The sequence below is a fragment of the Trifolium pratense genome, linkage group LG1, assembly GCF_020283565.1.
Source record: "Trifolium pratense cultivar HEN17-A07 linkage group LG1, ARS_RC_1.1, whole genome shotgun sequence".
In the NCBI taxonomy this organism is placed as follows: Eukaryota; Viridiplantae; Streptophyta; class Magnoliopsida; order Fabales; family Fabaceae; genus Trifolium; species Trifolium pratense.
Window position 1 is genome coordinate 17,864,832 of NC_060059.1, and position 18,365 is coordinate 17,883,196.

General features: G+C 33.0%; 2 protein-coding genes across 5 annotated transcripts; one reads left to right on the forward strand and one right to left on the reverse strand.

Annotated features, from left to right (window-relative positions):
- The first annotated feature begins 1,756 nt into the window (after window positions 1-1,756).
- On the forward strand, window positions 1,757-18,100 carry LOC123902426 (calmodulin calcium-dependent NAD kinase-like). Of its 2 annotated transcripts, XR_006807575.1 has the most exons (10): window positions 1,775-1,962; window positions 2,076-2,249; window positions 4,426-4,649; window positions 4,899-4,963; window positions 5,106-5,318; window positions 5,525-5,654; window positions 5,741-6,066; window positions 6,293-6,437; window positions 6,575-7,037; window positions 17,894-18,100. XR_006807575.1 is itself a non-coding variant. In XM_045952158.1 (9 exons), the coding sequence occupies exons 1-9, from the start codon at window positions 1,947-1,949 to the stop codon at window positions 6,818-6,820; spliced, it is 1,539 nt and encodes a 512-aa protein (XP_045808114.1). In that variant the 5' UTR covers window positions 1,757-1,946; the 3' UTR covers window positions 6,821-7,244. The 2 variants fall into 2 exon arrangements, 1 of the variants encoding a protein (XP_045808114.1); XM_045952158.1 differs by lacking the exon at window positions 17,894-18,100 and having other exon boundaries at window positions 1,757-1,962; window positions 6,575-7,244.
- On the reverse strand, window positions 7,761-12,573 carry LOC123902427. Of its 3 annotated transcripts, XR_006807576.1 has the most exons (4): window positions 12,396-12,573; window positions 10,077-11,057; window positions 8,194-8,246; window positions 7,761-8,077 (listed from the first exon to the last, which is right to left on the reverse strand). XR_006807576.1 is itself a non-coding variant. In XM_045952160.1 (3 exons), exon 2 carries the CDS (start codon window positions 11,043-11,045, stop codon window positions 10,077-10,079), a length of 969 nt encoding a protein of 322 aa, XP_045808116.1. In that variant the 5' UTR covers window positions 11,046-11,057; window positions 12,391-12,573; the 3' UTR covers window positions 7,761-8,077. The 3 variants fall into 3 exon arrangements, 2 of the variants coding, with proteins under 2 accessions (XP_045808116.1, XP_045808115.1); XM_045952160.1 differs by lacking the exon at window positions 8,194-8,246 and having other exon boundaries at window positions 12,391-12,573; XM_045952159.1 differs by lacking the exon at window positions 8,194-8,246 and having other exon boundaries at window positions 12,396-12,572.
- Window positions 18,101-18,365: the final 265 nt, after the last annotated feature.

Consider the following 18,365-nt stretch of genomic DNA (forward strand, 5'->3'; position numbering starts at 1 on the left):
AGCTTATCAGCTATCAGCTAGCTTATAGCTTATTTTTACCAAACAGACCCTAGTTACTATATATATGTTGACACTTTGACCAATACACCAATAGAAATTTGTTATGATGAGTCTAATTTTTATCGTGAGAGATGAGAGAGGGATACATATTAATTAACCATATAATCAAAATTAATTGTTGTTAAATATCCTGCATTTTCGACATAATGCATTTAATGAAAGAATGTGTGATATATGAATCCTCCAAATGGTTTCAAGAATATTGAGTATTTTGCAAATTCAAAGTTGAGAAGGCAAGAGAGAAGACATTATCTGATGAGTTTGATCATTGTGGAAATGTTACTATATAGTTGTCGAAAAGTCATTCGACACAACAAACATAGGTCGAAAGCAGCATCTATGTTTCGTAGGATATTCTCATTTTTCCCCTGTGTGCTTCAATAGGCTTTGTGAACGTAGAATGTTTTCAAAGATTCTAGGGTCATTCGACTCGACAGTATGTATACGCATTGGCCAACGCTGCAAGATATTTATTCAAAATCAAGGACGCATAGCAAAACACGTGTCGAAGCTATAGTTTAGGACGTTAAGAGCAGACTTGTAAGGTGAGGATTGCATCTTCTTTATAAACACTTAGTCAGACTATATCGCAACCTATGTGAGACTTCTTAACACACCCCCTCGCGCCAAGTGCTCTGGGCTTGAGGCGCAGATATGAAAGGTGGAGGGCTCGATCAGAAACATGATTGCAGGCGACCCGACGAAGTGGCCCAGCGAATCGTGGATAGGCTATAATACCATCTTAGAATTGAGAGTTGGACCTAACTCAACCCTACAAAACTGGCTTGTAAGGTGAGGATTGTCTCTTCTTTATAAACATTTAGTTAGACCATATCGCAACCGATGTGAAACTTCTTAATATATATATATATATATATATATATATGTGATTTATGTGTTCGAAATCAGGATCACAAATTCACATACATAAAATCCTTAAAGTATTGAACATATTCGTGCTAAAGAGAGAAACGAATACCAAAGGCCAATACATGAAACTGTGTATCTTTATTTCTTGCCAATACATGATTGATTGCATGCGATTGTTATAGTTTAGGTAGTTCCGATGATCCAACCTCACTCGTTTACCATTTGAATTCCAAACGTTTTCTTAGAAACCAATTACTCAAACAAACCCCCAAAAATGTGTTTTAATTTAATATGTTCATAGACACAATCACTTTGATTGATCAACGCAATCCCTGAGGATCAATATATTTTTATTACTCAATTAACGAAGTTTGTACACTTGCAAAGAGTCAATCATTAACTTTCTTTTAACTTTACATTTCAAATCCTTTTTCTTTTAGTTCTTATTTAGACTTCGTCGAAGAAACAACTCTTATACTTTAAGATTTTTCAATCAAATTCATAAGCAATGATGAATATTCATACTTTTCTGCAATTAACACATAAATATGTTATAGGATTTACTAGTTGATTCGTCACATATTTAAATTTAAACTAACGCTTGTTTAAAAAAAAACAATGGTAAACAAATTGAAACGAACTCTTTTTGTGTGTTATTCTCTTTTAGAAAATCTTTGTTCTTTTCAATTTGTTACAAATTTGCATGTGTTGGTGTTTCTACAATAAGTTATTTACATGCAATTAAGAAGTGGTAGAATATTTCTAGAAATGGATAGACCACCTTCTAATAGAAAAGCATAGATCAGATAAAATATGACAGTGAGAGAAACGTGGCAATTAAAACATTTTTTAAAATGTAGAAAAGTTGGTTGGCTAAGGTCCACTCATATTATATTATATTTTGTTTTTTTGTTTTTTAATAATCAACCACTATACACTCATACTTATATCATGTACTAACAGACAATTTTATCTTGTTTCTCTATTCAATTTTGTAACTGTGAATCTCTAACAAGATGGAGCAAGAACAAGGTATTAATTTTTAATTCTTCATTCACATTACATAAAATAATCATATGTTCAATTTTGTTCATGAATTAATCAAGCATATCTTAGGTTTGTAATTATACTGTTTAATTTTTCAGATACAGGTAAAACCAGCTTCCACCTCACACATGCTCTATTGATTGCCGCCGCTACCCTCTCGCATTACCGGCGACAAGTGTCAAAGGTTGTAGTAGATGACAAACTCATTCCCAGAATTGAGAGAACAGAATCTGGTCGTTTGGAAAAGATAGAAAAATTCTCCCATTATGTTGGTATGTATGTTCTTTCATTTTATAATTTAAGCAGATTTAGATCTCTAAAATTAGTAAAGTATAAAATGAAAAAATTAAGAGTTTTGTAACAATTTTATGATTTGTTAGGATGCACCAATAATATTTTTTTTTAATTTATTAATTAACGGTTAATATTACGGTATTTATTTTATATTTTAAAGTGAAATGCTTGTTTTAGAGGAGTAAGACAAGTGTATATTCCTTTTGCAACAGATACATTCTTTCAGACAAAAAGAGTCAAATACGCACAAATAAATATCTTTAAAAAAACACAAATATTGTTTACAACACAAACACAGTTGTTAATTGTTATGCTAAGTTGTTAACTGCTTATTTATTTTTTTTATTTTTCACCGAATCTGGTTTGGGGTCAGTTCTGGCATTAAATGGTTCCAGACTCCTCCTGATCGCAGTTGTGGGGATCGAACCACGATCCTTCCTATCAAGTTCAGCGCCAATCACCACTGAACTAAATGCTTATTTAGATTCGTCAAACTTACAATGCGTTAACTTTAACGAAATTATCACATCTGATTTTGTTCAACTTCATTCAGGGCCACAAATTTTTGGCTTCTAAATTCTCGTATTAAAAAGTAATGGTTTTGGTAATATTAAAAAAAAAATTTGTTAAAAAAAATTTAGATTTAAGAGTTAAATTTAATAGTCCCGTGCTTACATCAGTTTGTAGAGACATTACATTATATATACACAGGGGGCCAGAGTAAGGTTTTAAATTGAGGTTGCGGTCGCGAATGCGGTTGCGATTGCATGTTGCGGCCATTTTGGTCGCTGCGACGCAGTTTGCGGCAGTTGCGGTGTGAAATAATTTTCTATCCGCATAAACACCGAATAAAAACTATAATTATTGTAATTTATTATATATCTTTTATTTTATAGTTCTCTCTAACACAATGGCAAATTAACCACACTCATTGCAGAAACCAAACACAACATAGACACCTAGGCCAAAACAACATGAGTGAAATTTCAGTGATTAAGTGTGTTTCATCTTCTTCTTTTCTTCAAATGTTCATCAAGATTCTAATTTTCTACCTGTTGCGGTCCATTGCGTTGCAGAAAACGTTGTTGCATTGCAGTTTCGTTGCGGCAACGCGTGTGATTTAAGTTCACACCGCAATTGCGGTTTGATGCGATTGTGCTGCCGTTCGCATCCGCAATTTAAAACCTTGGGTCGAAGTTCGAATTCCGGTCATCCCATTTATCCACCTTAAGAGTGGAATTTCTAGCCACTCGATTACTTAATAAAAAAGAATCTGAGGTTTTAAATGTATAAAAAAAAGTAACTTTGAGGCTTCTGCAAAAAAGAGTAATTTTGAGACTGGATTTTAAAAAAACATAACATGCTCAAAAAATTATATAAATCAACAACATTTTGTATTTATAAATACAAACCTAGGTTCATTAACTAAGTACAAAATTTTATCATTTAACTCAAACTCTTATTATTATTTTTTTGGACTTCATCATTTAACTCAAACTTTTGAAAATCAACAAAATTACGAACTTTTGTCCAGTAGCCTATTAGTTAGAAATGTCACCTTTAAGATGAATAACTGGGGTGTCCAAGGTTCGAACTTCCATCCTTACATATATAATGCAATGTTCCTACCAATCGAGTTAAGCTCATAGGAACTTTTGCTCTTCCTTTTTATTAAAAATGAAATTGATTAGTGCATATTTACATATATTCTTTAAAAGAAAAAACTAAATAAACAATGCTATAATGACAAATTTCTTAGATCGTATTGGGGTAGTATAGCTAAACATGGTAATCAGGTTTTACTTTCTCTTGAATTTTCTTCTGTCTTTTATTAGTAGAATGGGTAATTGGGACTGGTTTTCTGAGCCTCCCTCTTCTATTGTAAACCAAGTCATTTTGTATTTGGGCTTTTGTGTTGGCTTATAAATTTTCTTTTTCCTTAAAAAAACAAAATTGAAGGAAAAAAAAAAAGATTTTTTGGCCAAATAGTACTAGAATTTAACCTTTAAGATGAGTAAGTCGGGAGTCTGTGGTTCAAATCTCAGCCACCCCTTGCATATGCTGGAAAATCAGAAAGATAAGTTATGCAGCTTAAATGCTGAACATTTGATTAAATTCATAATTTTACATTGGCTTGTGGTGTATGTTTTGCAGCTAGGCAAATAGGATTTGAAGATGCAAGTGAGGTCCCAAAGTTATGCCTGCTGGCCCAAGAATATCTACAAAAATCCAAAGGGTGTGACCAAAGCATCTTTGAATATCTTGCCAATGAGAAGGACTCTGAATCTCTATATGTGAAATTGGTTGACGAGTTTGAGAAATGCATTCTCAGTTATCTTGCATTTCACTGGAAACAAGCTCCATTTGTTATTAGTCAGGTTCATTCTTTATTCATTAAATTTTTTTATGTTCTAGTTAATATTTTTATTTGCTATTGAGTAATGAGTAAACCACCAAATTGATCCCTGACTTTGTAGCATGCTCTCAAATATGACCCAAACTTTATGAATATTTTCAAAAAGGTCGCTAACTCTGTCAAATTTTATTCATATTAGTCCTTCTGAAAGTATGTTAAGAACTAAATTGTCATTATCGTTGAGTATCTCTTTCCTTGGGAAAAATTATAGCTAATGAATGTTGACGAGTCTGAGCACAAAACAAAGCTGAAGGAATTTCTATTGGCAGCTACAAGGTAACTAACTAACTAACTATTTAATTTATAAAAATTTATTTCTTTTTTATGATTCATTCAAATAATTCAGGTTCAAAACTTTTATATTAGAGTTAGACACTAGAAGGGGGTGACACTATGTAAATGTGGTATATATTCACAGGAAACAAAGGTTTGAAAGAGTAACCAAGAATCTGAAGGTGACAAGGGTGTTCTCCACTTTGGTAGAAGAGTTTAAAATTATCAATGGCGGTTTCTTACAATCTAAAGAAGTCATGATTCCCATGGACATCAATAAGAGGAGTCCAGTGCTGTTGTTCATGGGTGGTGGCGCTGGAGCTGGAAAGAGTACAGTTCTTAAAGACATTCTTCAAGAGTAATTATCATTCGTCCTAATTCTACTCCCGCACATCTATCATTCTTTCCTTTTATACGGTAGAAATTTCTTGTTTGTGTCCTAAATAGGATCCATCGTATATGCGCAAGTCTCACAAATAGGATTATTAAAAGAATAATGCATGCCTAGTTTGTAGTACATTGCAGATGTAGCAACATTGTAATGATTTTTCATTGCTTTGGCAGATCATTTTGGTTAGCAGCATCTTCAAAAGCAGTGGTTGTTGATTCAGATGCTTTTAAGATGACAGATGTGATATATAAAGCCCTTAACTCTAGGGGTCACCATGATGACATGCTTCCAACTGCTGAATTGGTATGCATCTATTCTGTGTCAACCACATCGTGTGATGTTTATTACTATTATCGTTGTATGCTCTAAACTTGTCAAGATAAAAACAGGTTCATCAATCTTCGACCGATGCTGCATCATCTGTACTAGTGGCGGCTCTAAATGAAGGGAAAGATGTGATCTTGGATGGTACCTTCTCATGGGAACCTTTTGTGGAGCAGACTATTGAAATGGCAAGAAATGTTCACAAATATAAGTATAGAATGGGTGTAGGGTATAAAGTAAATCAGGATGGATCAATTGATGAAAACTACTGGGAGCGAGTAAATGAGGAAGCGGAAAACTCTAATGGGGAAGAAAACACTCGAAAGCCTTACAAACTTGAGCTAGTTGGTGTGGTTTGTGATGGTTATCTTGCAGTTATCAGAGGCATTAGGTACATATCCTCGTGGACTCAAAACTATCCAGTTGATATTTTAGGTTTGTTGAATAACTAATGTATCTGGTCTATATTTTAGACCAAACACCTCAATTATTTAATTAATCTAAAAAATGATTGAATTTATTTAAATTATAAGGGACTTCATTGCTACTTCACAAATTGCCTATTGAATTTTTTTTTGGCTGTGATTTAATTAACATTTCCTATTGAAATTTTACAGGAGAGCTATTATGACAGGAAGAGCAGTGAGGGTGAATTCACAGTTGAAATCTCACAAAAGATTTGCTAATGCATTTCCCAAATATTGCAAACTTGTTGATAAAGCAAGATTGTTTAGCACAAATGGTGTTGGGATTCCACCAAAGGTAAAACAATAACATTTTCCCTTTTTTGTGATTAATTGTACACTTTATCACTAGTTTTTTTTTTTTTTTTGACAAAACTTTATCACTAGTTTTAAAAAGTTAAAAGAGGGTAATTTGGTTTTCATTAAAAAAAACAGCTTATTGCGTGGAAGGATGGTGATCATAATCTACTAGTGGATCCTGAAAACATCAAAAGCTTGCAAAATGTAACAAGTTTGAATTCTGAAGCTGATTCCATCAGTGAACTTTACCAGGAACCTAGCCCAATAATGGAATCTGGTTCTGTTTGGAATGATTTTGTTCTGTCACCTTCAAGACCAAGTGTTCAGGAAGAGCTAAGGGAATCCATTCACAAAATAGAGAAATCTTTCAAAAAATTGTGACCAATATAGAGAACCAATTGTTGCTATGTTATGAAATGTGATGTTATAAAAAAATTACTGTTATGATGAAGACAAATATGAACTGATGGATTGAGACATATATATAAGATACTATTAATAGAGAGTGGCTTCGTGGTTTTGCAAAGTTTTTGGAGAATTGTAGTGTCTTTGTTGCGGAGTTGTGGGGAGTGTTTGAAGGTTTGAAGCTTGTTAGAAGGTTGAGCTTTACAAAGGTAGAGTTGAACGTGGATCTATTGTGGTTGTTCAGGTGCTGAAAGATAGGAAGAAGGGAAGTGCTCTTTGTAGATCCTTAGTTGGGAGAATTTGTCTATTAATGGATTTAGAGTGGGAAGTAGTGGTGCATCGTGCTTATCGTGAATACTAATATCTTGTTTATATTATATCCTATCATTATTTTGCTTTATATTCCGTCTTGTCTCTATTATATCGTGTGCGCCAAACATGACCGTCAATAGCCGCTAACGAACTCGTTGCTTCTCCTATAATAACAATAATCAGTTGAAACCACGTCTTAACTCCCAAAAATATCTCTTAGACATGTGTATCCCAACTAGTAGAGCATTTGGTAAAATCTGAATCAAACCAAACTTTTAATCAGTACTGAAACCGAAATGTTAGGAAAAAGGCTACCAAAAACCGAACCGAAATAAATTCAATTTTGAAAGAGAACCGAAAGCATGATCTGACAATCAACACGTTTTTATACCGTTTGCTTTCAACACTTGGATTTCTAGCACCAGAGACTGTAAACTTTTTGAAAAGAGTTCAAAAGGTCATACATTGTAATGTTGTGACGCCTAGGTCTAAGAATGTAATTTTTCAAAGATTGGATTTTGCTATTCAAAAAGGATTAGCGGCGCAGCTTGTTGTCCGTCTACCTTTTGTCCATGTGTAATTATTTTATATATATATATATATATTAAAAAAAAAAATTTGATTATTAATTTAATTAAATTCACTAGAATCACAGAAAAACATCCTAAAAATTCATGTTTACCACAAGTCACTGACCAGCTACACTTAGCTAGTTCACAATCACAAATTTAAAACATCCGGAAATTAAAATTTGAGTTGCTTGCTAAGTTTACGTTTAAAAACAACAGAAAAAGTGCCTAAAGAGTCACAGGCTAATATTAAACTTGCTGTCTTGCTGGACTCTGCTTCTTCAATCTTCATCGTGAGTTGAGTTCTGAGTTCTCAAACGTAATTGCTGCTCCTTTCCTGGTTTCAGTAGTTCTGCAGAATGAAGATAAACAAACTGAGAACATATAAAATGCACAGAATAAACCACTTCAAATTATAGCCAGAAACCTCTGATATAAAATGGCCTGGGACCTACTTACTGCAGATACCTCAGAATAAAATTACTGCAGAATCATGCAAACAATCAAACATATCCAAGATCCTGAACAGCAGCAGCAGCACTTGCAGTAAGGATATGGAAAATTGGAAACTAAACTATTATTACAGCACTTGCAGTAATTGTTGACATAGCCTAGAGAAGTGATAATATACTAATAATAACTAAGACTGTTTACATTTTGCACAGATGACACAGGTTTTATTATCCTTTAATAAAATATTAAAGGATAAAACAGTAATATACACTACTATTATTAATACAAAAATACAAAAAAAAAAAAAATTAAATAGTAAACATCGATTAATATACTAATTGTTTTATAACAATCATATATTTATAATAAAATACAAGTAATCAATCAATAAGATTAAAAGTATAATAATATAATCACACATGATATTAAATAGATTTCAAAATATAATTGAAAAGAACAAAATAAATAAGATTAAAAACTAACACACAAAAAATATTCTATTTGCAGGGGACATAAACTATTGACAATGATTTCTATAAGAATCATTAGGTGAATTCTGTGTATCTATTGAGAAATGATTAATACATTATAATATCCAGCTCAGCAACACATTGATGCAGATACATTCAAGTGTTGCAGTTTGAAGGCTTTACTGATATATCTGGCCAAGTGATGGGATAATCAAGCATTGTTTTCTTGCTCATGGTATATATGGCCAACTGATGCAGGACTACAACTTTAATTACAAAGGCTTTATAGGAATGCAGGCTAGCTGCCATGTTCTAATTTTCTCAAGGCCAAGGCATTTAGATGTCCTAATAAAACTTATGAAAGTTCATAAAAAACATCATTCATCAGCAGATGCAGATGATCTTTGGGCAAAATGTATGGATTTCTTATCACAACATATCTGTGGGCAGCAAATTAAAATGAAGAAAATCTTCACGACCACGACAATCATTGTTCTCAGGTTCTAAACATGATAACTATGTCAGATATCATTATCCTTAATAAAATGACAATGGACCTTAATCTTAAAATGAGACTGAAAAAATACATAACGACCGCAGATTGTATCAATAGTTTGAAGTGAGCTGATGCAGTCACCGGTAGCATATTTCTCGGTTTCTGCTTTTAGTAAATTCTGGGCTTATTATATCAGTATATGAAAAGTGTTAAGCAGAACTGGCGGGTTTCATTTCCTTCATAGTGTTTACACTTTTTAGACGATGCTTAAGCAGATAACTTAGCGTTCTAAGCACACATAGCTGTCTAGGTGAATGAAGTACATGTCATAGATGAGATATCATCCGTCGAGGAAGAGGTATATTCGTCATCTCTAAGATTGCTGGGATGTCCCATATGTCTAGGCGAAATGTCCCTTGCTATCTCTGGTAAAGAGCACCTCACATTGACCACATATTATAGGGTATTGTTAAAGATTCAGTACTGATTGCTAAGCATCATACCAGGTCATAACACAAGGACAATTTCAAGTGGCTTAAAGAGGCTACTGATGCTGTTTCTAATACCTTCACACCTAGTGCAGAGTTTTGTATTTAGTTAACATTATGGTCTTTTCAATAATTTGCAAGTGATTATATACATGATAGCAGGGTAAGGATAAAGGATAATACAGAGAACAAAGGCATACACTAGTCTAGTTACTACATTAGTTGGTCTGTCAGAGGCATTTTGTTGAACACGTTAGGACATCACTCAAACAAGACATGTATAGTACTCATAACAAATCCATTTACGTGTGTGTGTGTGTGTGTGTGTGTGAGAGAGAGAGAATAAGATATGTAGTGTGCATAATTAAATAGAAAATAAGATAAAATTTCAGTGTGTATGCACACCTAAACCAATCACAAAAGCTAAGTAAGAAATAAAAGTACCTAAGAAAGTGCGATCATGTTACGCAAGTAGGAAGTGTGTGGAAGGATAAAGTGGCTGGCTGACTGGGGAATGATATTAATGACTGAATCTGTCCGCTCAATTGTAAACTTGACGAAAAACACTCGAATGGAGTTTGAGTTGGCGATTTGAAGCGAGTGAACGGACAAGCAAAAGGAGTTGTCACCTAAATAGAGCAATTCCTTAAAGCGGTTAATTAGTATATAAGAACCATCAACAACAGTATCTGACAAATGCACGTCCAACCACTTGAGGCTTTTCAAATCATAAGCGGCAACGAGAGTGTGACATTTGTAGTAATTAAAGTAGATCACGCCATCAGCAACTGCTGAGACCGGATCCCAGTCTGAAAAATCGGAAACAATAAGTTTCCATTCATCAGAGCTAGGATAGTAAGCATAGATAGAAGGTGATGGAAGTGAGCCCCTTTCCAAGTGAAGGATGATACGATCGTGAGAAGGGTCTGGCATCGCAAACATGGACAGGAAGCAGCCTTGTAATTCAGAAGGCAAAGTTATACTCTCCCACGAATCAGAGGTGGGATCAAACAACTGCGGATCAAGGTCATGGAATCCCATGTTGTAAATCTTTCCATGGAGGCAAGTACTGTTGGCAAAAAGGTGTCCGAAAATTGGCTTTGGATGTTTGCACCACTCCCCTACAGAGTCACTGGCGGCTAATCGCATATGAGCTGAGCCCATGTAAAAGGTATCCGTGGGGTTTTGGGATACATAAGAGTCAATATCAGCGACATCTTCTGAAGTACTATAGCCACCAAAAATATAGATCGACTCACACAAACTCAACATCCTAGTAAATCCAGAAGTACTAAACAAAGGAGGTGAGACATTGCGATGAATTTTCTGGTTCTCTAGATCCACAATGTGAAACTCCAAATGTTGAAATTTTTTATCATGACAAACAGACAGCACCAGAATCCTCGGCGACATCTTCAGTTAAACCTGCTTTCAACACAAATGGAATTAGAGACGATAAAGATTGTCAGGTAAGTCTTGGTTTACACCGATCAAAAAGATGCCATGAAAACAATTAGAAAATGAGAAACTCTTAGTTTACACCGACCAAAAAGATGCCACCAAAACAATTAGAAAATGAGAAACACTGAGATAATATAAATCTGCGAGAAAATTATATTGAAAAGTACGAGAATACATATATCACTCTGATTTCACAAATACAAATCGATAAAGAGTAAAGACTGATGAAAAATAAATCGGCACGAAATATACAATCAACAATATGAAACTACATATCACACTCCGATTCCACATAAACAAACTGAAAAACACCAATATAACTAACTACTAACACAACAATACAAGGGTATATCTCACTCCAGTGGCGGAGCCAGGATTATATTGGAGCCTGGGCACAATTTTAACGCAATTTTTTTTGGCTAGCATGAGTCGAATAAGAAAAAACCAGCAAAACATGAGTCATAATATAAATGAGTCACATATGAATTAAAGCCAAAAAATGACACCATTAAGACCTCCTATTATACAATCAGGTCATTTTCCTCGTCTCTAAAATTAAATGATGCAAAATTAAGATATTAAATGACAGCATTAAGACATCATATTATACAATTAAACCCTTATTTCCTTGATATAGATCAAAGCCAAAAAATGAGAATGAAAGGGGGCTGATTGAGAGAAAAAAGGAGGCAGACTAAAAATTCTGCAGAGAGAAAAAATTGAGAGAACTTAGAACCAAAGTTGAGAAAGAAGCAGAATTGCAAGGAAAAAACATCAACCCTATAACACAACTGTTATTCTGCGCCCTTCTCTCAACCGATCATCATCATCATCATCACAAACCAAAAAAACCACCAATCACCTCCTCCAAACAACATCCCAATCTTTCATCCACCACACACAAAACAAAACCACCAGTGTTTTTCTTACATCTAAACTACTCATAGCTAAACAATTACACCAGAAGAACTATCACAGGAGACTAAAAACTCAAAACAAGGAAGAGGAAAAGACAAGGCAGAAGCGCAGTAGATTTTGCACATACAATTTTAGTTAGCTAAAACTACAACTTTCTTTTGCGCACAATTCCTACATCACAACATCCCAATTTTCTTTTGCGCATAAATACACAGAACATTTTGACTAAATACACAGAATAATAAAACACCACCCAGATCATTATTAAGCTAAATTTCCAAACTTTGGGGCAACCCATTTAGACAAATCAATAGAATAATAATTGGGAATACCAATTTCTAAGTATTTTATGCAATTTCTCAGTTTTAGGGTTGCTTACTTTACCTGTCTGCGCTGAGAGAGAGAGAGAGAGAGAGGCTGAGAGCGGTGCGACGGATTTGAGAGCCTTAGATCGGTTTGGTTTGGTGATGGGCGATTGCTATTTGCTAGAGAAAGAGAACGAACGAGACAGAGACAAACGAGACAGAGAAAAACCAAAACGCTTGTGCCTTCTTTCTTTTTCTTTTGTTACTTTAAAAAAAACTAGCATGACACCCGTGCGTCCGCACGGGAGTCGCGGCGTTGCCGCTCCTCATTTGGTAAGATGAAATTTATTGGAAAGTTGATTAAAATATAAAAAAATAGAAGGGATATAATATTTGGTAAAAAAATCGAAAAAGAACAATGGTAAAATCATTACCAAAAAACCTTAGGTCTCCATATTAATATAGGAATATAAATAATGATAATGTAAAAATTATGAAAAAAATAGGCTATCTTATTAATATATTAGTAAAAACATAGGTCTTGGAAAAATCACCAAAAAACTTATGTCAATGTATTAATATATGAGTATAAATATAGTCACTAAAAATTATTAAAAAATAGGCAATCATATGTGAAAATATAGGTCTCACAATAATCATAAAAATAATTAGGTCACCGTATTAAATATGAGTATAACCTGTAAAATTGTAAAAAAAAAAAAAAATAGACAACTTAATTTTTATTTTATTTTTGTTACAAACAACTTAATTAATATATAATTAAAAGTATAAGTCCCGTATAAACCACGCAAACAAAAAAGTTTCCATATAAATATATGAGTATAAATATAGGTCCCGCAAATATTATAAAAGATGGGCAAGCTTATTAATATGAGTAAAACACATAGGTCCCCGTGTACAAAAAAAAAACACATAGGTCCCCAAAAATCACACAAAAGATTAGGTTCTCGTATTAATATATGATTATAAATATAGCTCTAAAAAAATAGTAAAAAATTGAAAACAAAAATTTATTTGAAAAAGTGCAAAAAAATAGGAATTTATTCTTGGATTAAGATGAGGGTATAATAGGAAGATAATGTGCAAAAATCCACTTTATTAATTAAGTGTTATCATTCTAACTGAACACTTATAAAAAAACGGAAGGAGTAAAATATTAAGATGGAATTAACCACCTCAAGAAAATTTTTAAAATATTGAAATTATTTACTAACTTTCAAATATGACACAAAATATTCATGAAAGTGATGATGTGTCAAATTATTAAGTAGGGGTAACATGAGATTTTCACATGTATCTTATTTTTTTAGGTCCTTGTAATAAATATATATATGAGTATGAATATAGTCCCGTAAAAATTATTAAAAAATAAGCAATCTTATTAATATGCTAGTAAAAATATAGGTCTCGCAACAATCATCAAAATAATTAGGTCACCGTATTAAATATGAGTATAAATTTAGGTTCTACATAAATTATTAAAGATCAGGAAACCTTATTAATAAGAGGATAAATATAGGTCCCGCATAATTCACACAAAAGATTATGTCTCCGTATAAATATATGAGTATAACTCGTAAAATTATAAATAAAAAAAAACAAACAACTTTATTAATATAGGAGTAAAAATATAAGGCTCGTAGATATAACAAAAAAAAGAGGTTCCCGTATTAATATAAATATAGCCCGTAAAATTATTAAAAAAAATAGACAACATAATATATTTGTAAAAAGTAAAATATTTTGGATATTTCAAAAGTAAAATATTTTGCATTTTATTGTGATTCAATTAATTAATTTTTATTTGAGGAACTCTATTTTAAATGATTAAAAATTAATGGGGCAATGCAACTTATTTTCACATGTTTTTCTTTTATTGCTATTTTAACTCAAACTAATTGTACCTATTTACTTGCTATTGGACGGTTACACAATCCTAATTATTAGCATTTGTGGTTTTGCAACGAAAAATCTTTTTAGTTAATTGCTTATAAGAAAAAAAAAAAACAACATCAAAATGAGAGGGTGGTTTTTCATGTGTGATATATTCAATATTATATTGATCGTGAAAACAAAAGGTTTTGATAAAAATATTGTATATTATTATAAGTTTCAATCTTTAGCCTTTTTCATTATGTGAAGTGTCTGAGTTACCAACCTTGTTGATATTCTCGTGTCTTGATAGCCTCGGCATGTTTATCGTCGAGAAGAACCGGTTGTATTCTGGGGGAGTTGCGCAATATCTTGCGGATAATTCCTTAGTTCAGTGATTACACGCCTCCGGTTATTAGTTTTCCAGCCATCCGCGACAACAATCTAAGGAATTATGGCTGATGATTCTGACGATGACAACATGGTTGATGGTTTCACTTCTCTTTGTAATTACCGGCAACTCCAATTCATGGTTGAAGAACTTGTTGATGATTTTGCTCTAATGTCTCTCGGATGAAGCGCACAGAACCAACGTTAGGAGGAAATATTGTTGGCTTGGCTACTATAGGAACCTAGTGGTTTATTATTGCGATATGTTTACCTACTAAAGGAATCAGTTTTGTATGACCTTAGAATGTGGGGGCATGCCTTCTTTGCTTGCTAGGAGCCAGGTAAGTCTCTCTTAACTATTTTTGGTGTAATTGTTTTATATATGTTGGCATGGATATATCTATTTTAGCTAAAGAAATTAATATTAATTGTTAAGAGTATCAAGCCTTTGAAAATGTTTTGATGAAAACCTAACTTATGTTTTAGGATTGTGAAATGCTAAATTGAATTATGAAATTAATGTTTTTATTTATTGGTCGGTGATAACCTATTTATTAGTTGAACATGTGTATTTCATAATTGTTATTATTGAAGGAATTGTATAGATAAACTATTTTGCAATGTGATTTTATGAAGATAATGGTAGTTATAAAAATAAAATAGAAAGAAAGAAAGGGATTTTGAAGGTATGAATAATATATTTTAGTCATGTTTGTACGAAACAAACTTGGAGGGGTTACGATACATGTGAAGTTTAATTTATTCTTTTTGTGCAAATGAAATTCAATTTTTCTAATGAAGAATAGTAGTTTATTTCGTAATTTTTTTGAGGTCAATTAGTGAGTAGAATAAGTGCAGTAATTGCTTCGTGAAAGGCCATTATCTCTATGTGTGGTATATATAATTGTGGAAAAGGAGAATACTTGTGACTATTAGGATTAGGATAATTGTCATTTACCAAAGTTGAGTGTTTTTTGAGAATGTGTTTGAGCATGACATGATGAACTAATTATATGCAAATATGATATAGACTTGCGTTTGAGCATGACATGATGAACTATTCAATTGTTTTGGTATGAATCAAATTAGCTTATTTAATTTGAGTTATTAGGAGGATCGTCTTAATTTGAAAGGTGTCAACATCATTTGGTATTAAATTTATTTTGAGGGCTTAATTATATCAGTATTGATTAAATTGTGAAAATTTGAATACATATATTTGAAAATCATTTGGTATATGCATTGAGTTTATGATATTTGATCCGTGTTGTATTGAAATTCCCTTTACTGGTGCATTTTGTTTGTGATATAGTTTTATTGACTATATATGTTATGACTTATGATACTAACACTTATGTAAAGGAAAGTGAAGCTTCTAACCTCATGTGAATTAAAGTACAAGAGGATCAAGTATGAATTGTAGCGCAAGATTATAAGGATGTGACAGCTATAATTATGTTGATAAATTTTTAGAAAGTTCAACTATCTTGGAATTAAAATATTGAGTATCCCTTATGATCCTAGCTAAAGATACTTGAGTAAAGATTTTCGAGATATATCATAAAAGATTATATGTTATAGTGTGGATTAGTCATTGTATTAGAACAATACAATGATATATCATGAGATTTGTTTATGTAAAAATATATATTTGAGATTTATTTCTCTATTGTGAGAGTCTTTATCACTTGAAAATTATTCAAGTAAGCATGTGTGATAGATCCACAAATGAGGTCACATTTATTCAATGTGGGGGTGTCACTTAGAAAATATTCTAAGTAGACTTGTATAACAAATCTATAATAGGATATATGAGATATTATTTAGTGTGGTGATCCATTGTATGATACAAATATACAATGATGATGTTAATTGAATAAGAGCCAATGGGATAAATCTATAAGTAGATTTATTTTATTGATGAATAAGTTGTCGCTTAGTAGCCATCTAAGTAGACTTGTATAAACTTATTGTGAAAACCGAGTTTATTTTATAAACTTGTGAAATTATGAGATTAATTGACTTTGAGACGTCTTAGTCAATATTAGTGAATTGATCGGATCCGTTGACTTAACCCCTGGGAAGAAAATTGATAGGAATGGACTATGCCACTGAAAAACGACAAGTAATGGGAACCCAACCTTTGTGATTGGAGATCCCATGAAGAAGGTTCATATGGGTAAAAACAAGTTACTTGTTAGTTATGTTAGCACTAAAATTTTGTCTATTTCCTATGTGTTATGATAATGGCTATGAGAAGTGCTAAATTAAAATTAATTTGAGGGGTAAGCTTAAGGCTTTTAATGATTACCATAAGCCCTTGTGGGTGGTGTATGGTTGTAGCATACGCTAGATGGAATCACCTATATGAGTGTCAGGTGGGGCCGCTTGCATGAGACTGTGGCGGGTCTCTAGAGCACTCATGAAAACCAGACACGCGCACGGCCTAAATGCGCAACACCGCGTAACACGAGAATTGTGGGGGTGTGATGCGGGTGGTAGACCGCTAGCATACGTCAAGTGTCTTTGGTTCATATAGCTTGCTACACCAATTTCACTATGTGTTAAGTCTATCATTCTAGCACTGGTTCATATAGCTTGCTACACCAGTTTGATGCGTCACACTCAAAAGTAACTCAGCCAATGTTTTAAAACAATTTTAATTTGTCATTCTTTAATTTAAACTTTTGAAATATGTGGGGGATTGTTGGATATTTTGGATATTTCAAAAGTAAAATATTTTGCATTTTATTGTGATTCAATTAATTAATTTTTATTTGAGGAACTCTATTTTAAATGATTAAAAATTAATGGGGCAATGCAACTTATTTTCACATGTTTTTCTTTTATTGCTATTTTAACTCAAACTAATTGTACCTATTTACTTGCTATTGGACGGTTACACAATCCTAATTATTAGCATTTGTGGTTTTGCAACGAAAAATCTTTTTAGTTAATTGCTTATAAGAAAAAAAAAAACAACATCAGAATGAGAGGGTGGTTTTTCATGTGTGATATATTCAATATTATATTGATCGTGAAAACAAAAGGTTTTGATAAAAATATTGTATATTATTATAAGTTTCAATCTTTAGCCTTTTTCATTATGTGAAGTGTCTGAGTTACCAACCTTGTTGATATTCTCGTGTCTTGATAGCCTCGGCATGTTTATCGTCGAGAAGAACCGGTTGTATTCTGGGGGAGTTGCGCAATATCTTGCGGATAATTCCTTAGTTCAGTGATTACACGCCTCCGGTTATTAGTTTTCCAGCCATCCGCGACAACAGTTAGAAGGTTGAGCTTTACAAAGGTAGAGTTGAACGTGGATCTATTGTGGTTGTTCAGGTGCTGAAAGATAGGAAGAAGGGAAGTGCTCTTTGTAGATCCTTAGTTGGGAGAATTTGTCTATTAATGGATTTAGAGTGGGAAGTAGTGGTGCATCGTGCTTATCGTGAATACTAATATCTTGTTTATATTATATCCTATCATTATTTTGCTTTATATTCTGTCTTGTCTCTATTATATCGTGTGCGCCAAACATGACCGTCAATAGCCGCTAACGAACTCGTTGCTTCTCCTATAATAACAATAATCAGTTGAAACCACGTCTTAACTCCCAAAAATATCTCTTAGACATGTGTATCCCAACTAGGTTGAGTGATATTTAATTTTATAATGTGTGTGTTCTCGACTGGGCCTAAGCCCAACTCAGCGTCAAACTCGGCCCACATAGGCATCGAGCTTGGCCCAAAAATATGTTGGCCCA

What these genes read in the sequence shown, in the direction of transcription:
- LOC123902426 (XM_045952158.1), top strand. An exon ending in TTTCTATTGGCAGCTACAAG is followed by an intron (nt 4,964 to 5,105) that starts GTAACTAACTAA and finishes ATATATTCACAG; the next exon opens with GAAACAAAGGTTTGAAAGAG. An exon ending in TGCTTCCAACTGCTGAATTG is followed by an intron (nt 5,655 to 5,740) that starts GTATGCATCTAT and finishes AGATAAAAACAG; the next exon opens with GTTCATCAATCTTCGACCGA.
- LOC123902427 (XM_045952160.1), bottom strand. Translation starts at nt 11,045, where the DNA reads ATGTCGCCGAGGATTCTGGTGCTGTCTGTTTGTCATGATAAAAAATTT.